The 1,031-nt window shown below is 70.0% G+C and overlaps 1 protein-coding gene across 1 annotated transcript in view; it reads left to right on the plus strand.

Moving 5' to 3' along the window:
* Positions 1-1,031, plus strand: part of EMIHUDRAFT_465598 (hypothetical protein) — a gene marked incomplete at both ends in the record, with an annotated part of 8,129 nt that overhangs the window by 3,864 nt on the left and 3,234 nt on the right. The window contains 2 exons of the mRNA XM_005760782.1: positions 178-236; positions 311-837. Coding sequence (XP_005760839.1) covers positions 178-236; positions 311-837 — 586 coding nt within the window. The remainder of the gene's footprint in view (positions 1-177; positions 237-310; positions 838-1,031) is intronic.

Genomic DNA, 1,031 nt, shown 5'->3' on the forward strand with positions numbered 1-1,031 from the left:
GCCAGGCGCATCCTCAGCTGCTAAGAGAAGGTGTAACAACTGACCTAAACTCCCTACACCAAAATGACAACTCCACCCCCCATTGCGAGTGTGGGTGTGGGTGCGAGTGTGTGTGCGAGCGTGTGTGCGTGCGTGTGTGGAGAGGACCTCCCCTCCCCTCCCCTCCCCTCCCCTCAGGTCCCGCTCGTCAACTTGATGCAAGACACGCTCGCCTACTACGACTCCAAGCAAGACCGGTCGGCGGAGAGCCCCCCCCCCACGCCCTCCCGCCTCTCCCCTCCTCCCACCACTGCTGCCCCTCGCGGCGCAGGTCGGCGGAGAACCTCGCCGACTCTGCGCGCGTCTCGCAGCGGATCGTCGAGCACATCTACTACCGCGAGCAGGCCCTCTTCGACACCGCCGCCGAGAACGCGTCCAAGCGCAAGGCGCTGACGCCCGACGAGATTTCACGAGATTGCCCGAGATTGCAATCGACGTTCTTGTCGTGCGAGCAGGCGCTGCTGCTCGACGAGCGCGACGCGCTGCGCAAGGCGGCGGCGGAGGCGGAGGCGGTCGCGGCCGAGGAGGAGGCGCGGCTGGCGGAGGAGGCGGCGGCGGAGAAGGCGGCCAAGGAGGCGGCCAAGGTGGAGGCGAGCGACGACGACGACGACGAGGAGGGCGAGGAGGACGAGGCGCCGGAGCCGGTCGTGACGGAGAACCGCAAGGCGGCCGACGCGGCGGCGGCCGCCGCCGCCGCCGCCGACCGGGAGTACGATTCCTTCTCTGTGCCTCGGCCGATGGATCTCGCGGCGGAGATGGCGACGCTGTCCAAGCGGGTGTACGAGCGCGGCGTGGAGCGTGCAAAGGCGTGCGCGCGGGGGAGAGAGCGGGCGGCGGGCGGCGATCGCACGCACTATCCTTCGGGCCTGGCTCGGGCCTCCTACCCCCGCCCCGCCCCACCCTCTCCTCCTCTAGCTGGCTCGGCTGATCTCGCCGCTGGCTCGGCTGATCTCGCCGGCGGCCTTCCCGCGCGGCCTTCGCTTCTCTCCACA

This window comes from Emiliania huxleyi (genome assembly GCF_000372725.1).
Source record: "Emiliania huxleyi CCMP1516 unplaced genomic scaffold EMIHUscaffold_74, whole genome shotgun sequence".
In the NCBI taxonomy this organism is placed as follows: Eukaryota; Haptophyta; order Isochrysidales; family Noelaerhabdaceae; genus Emiliania; species Emiliania huxleyi.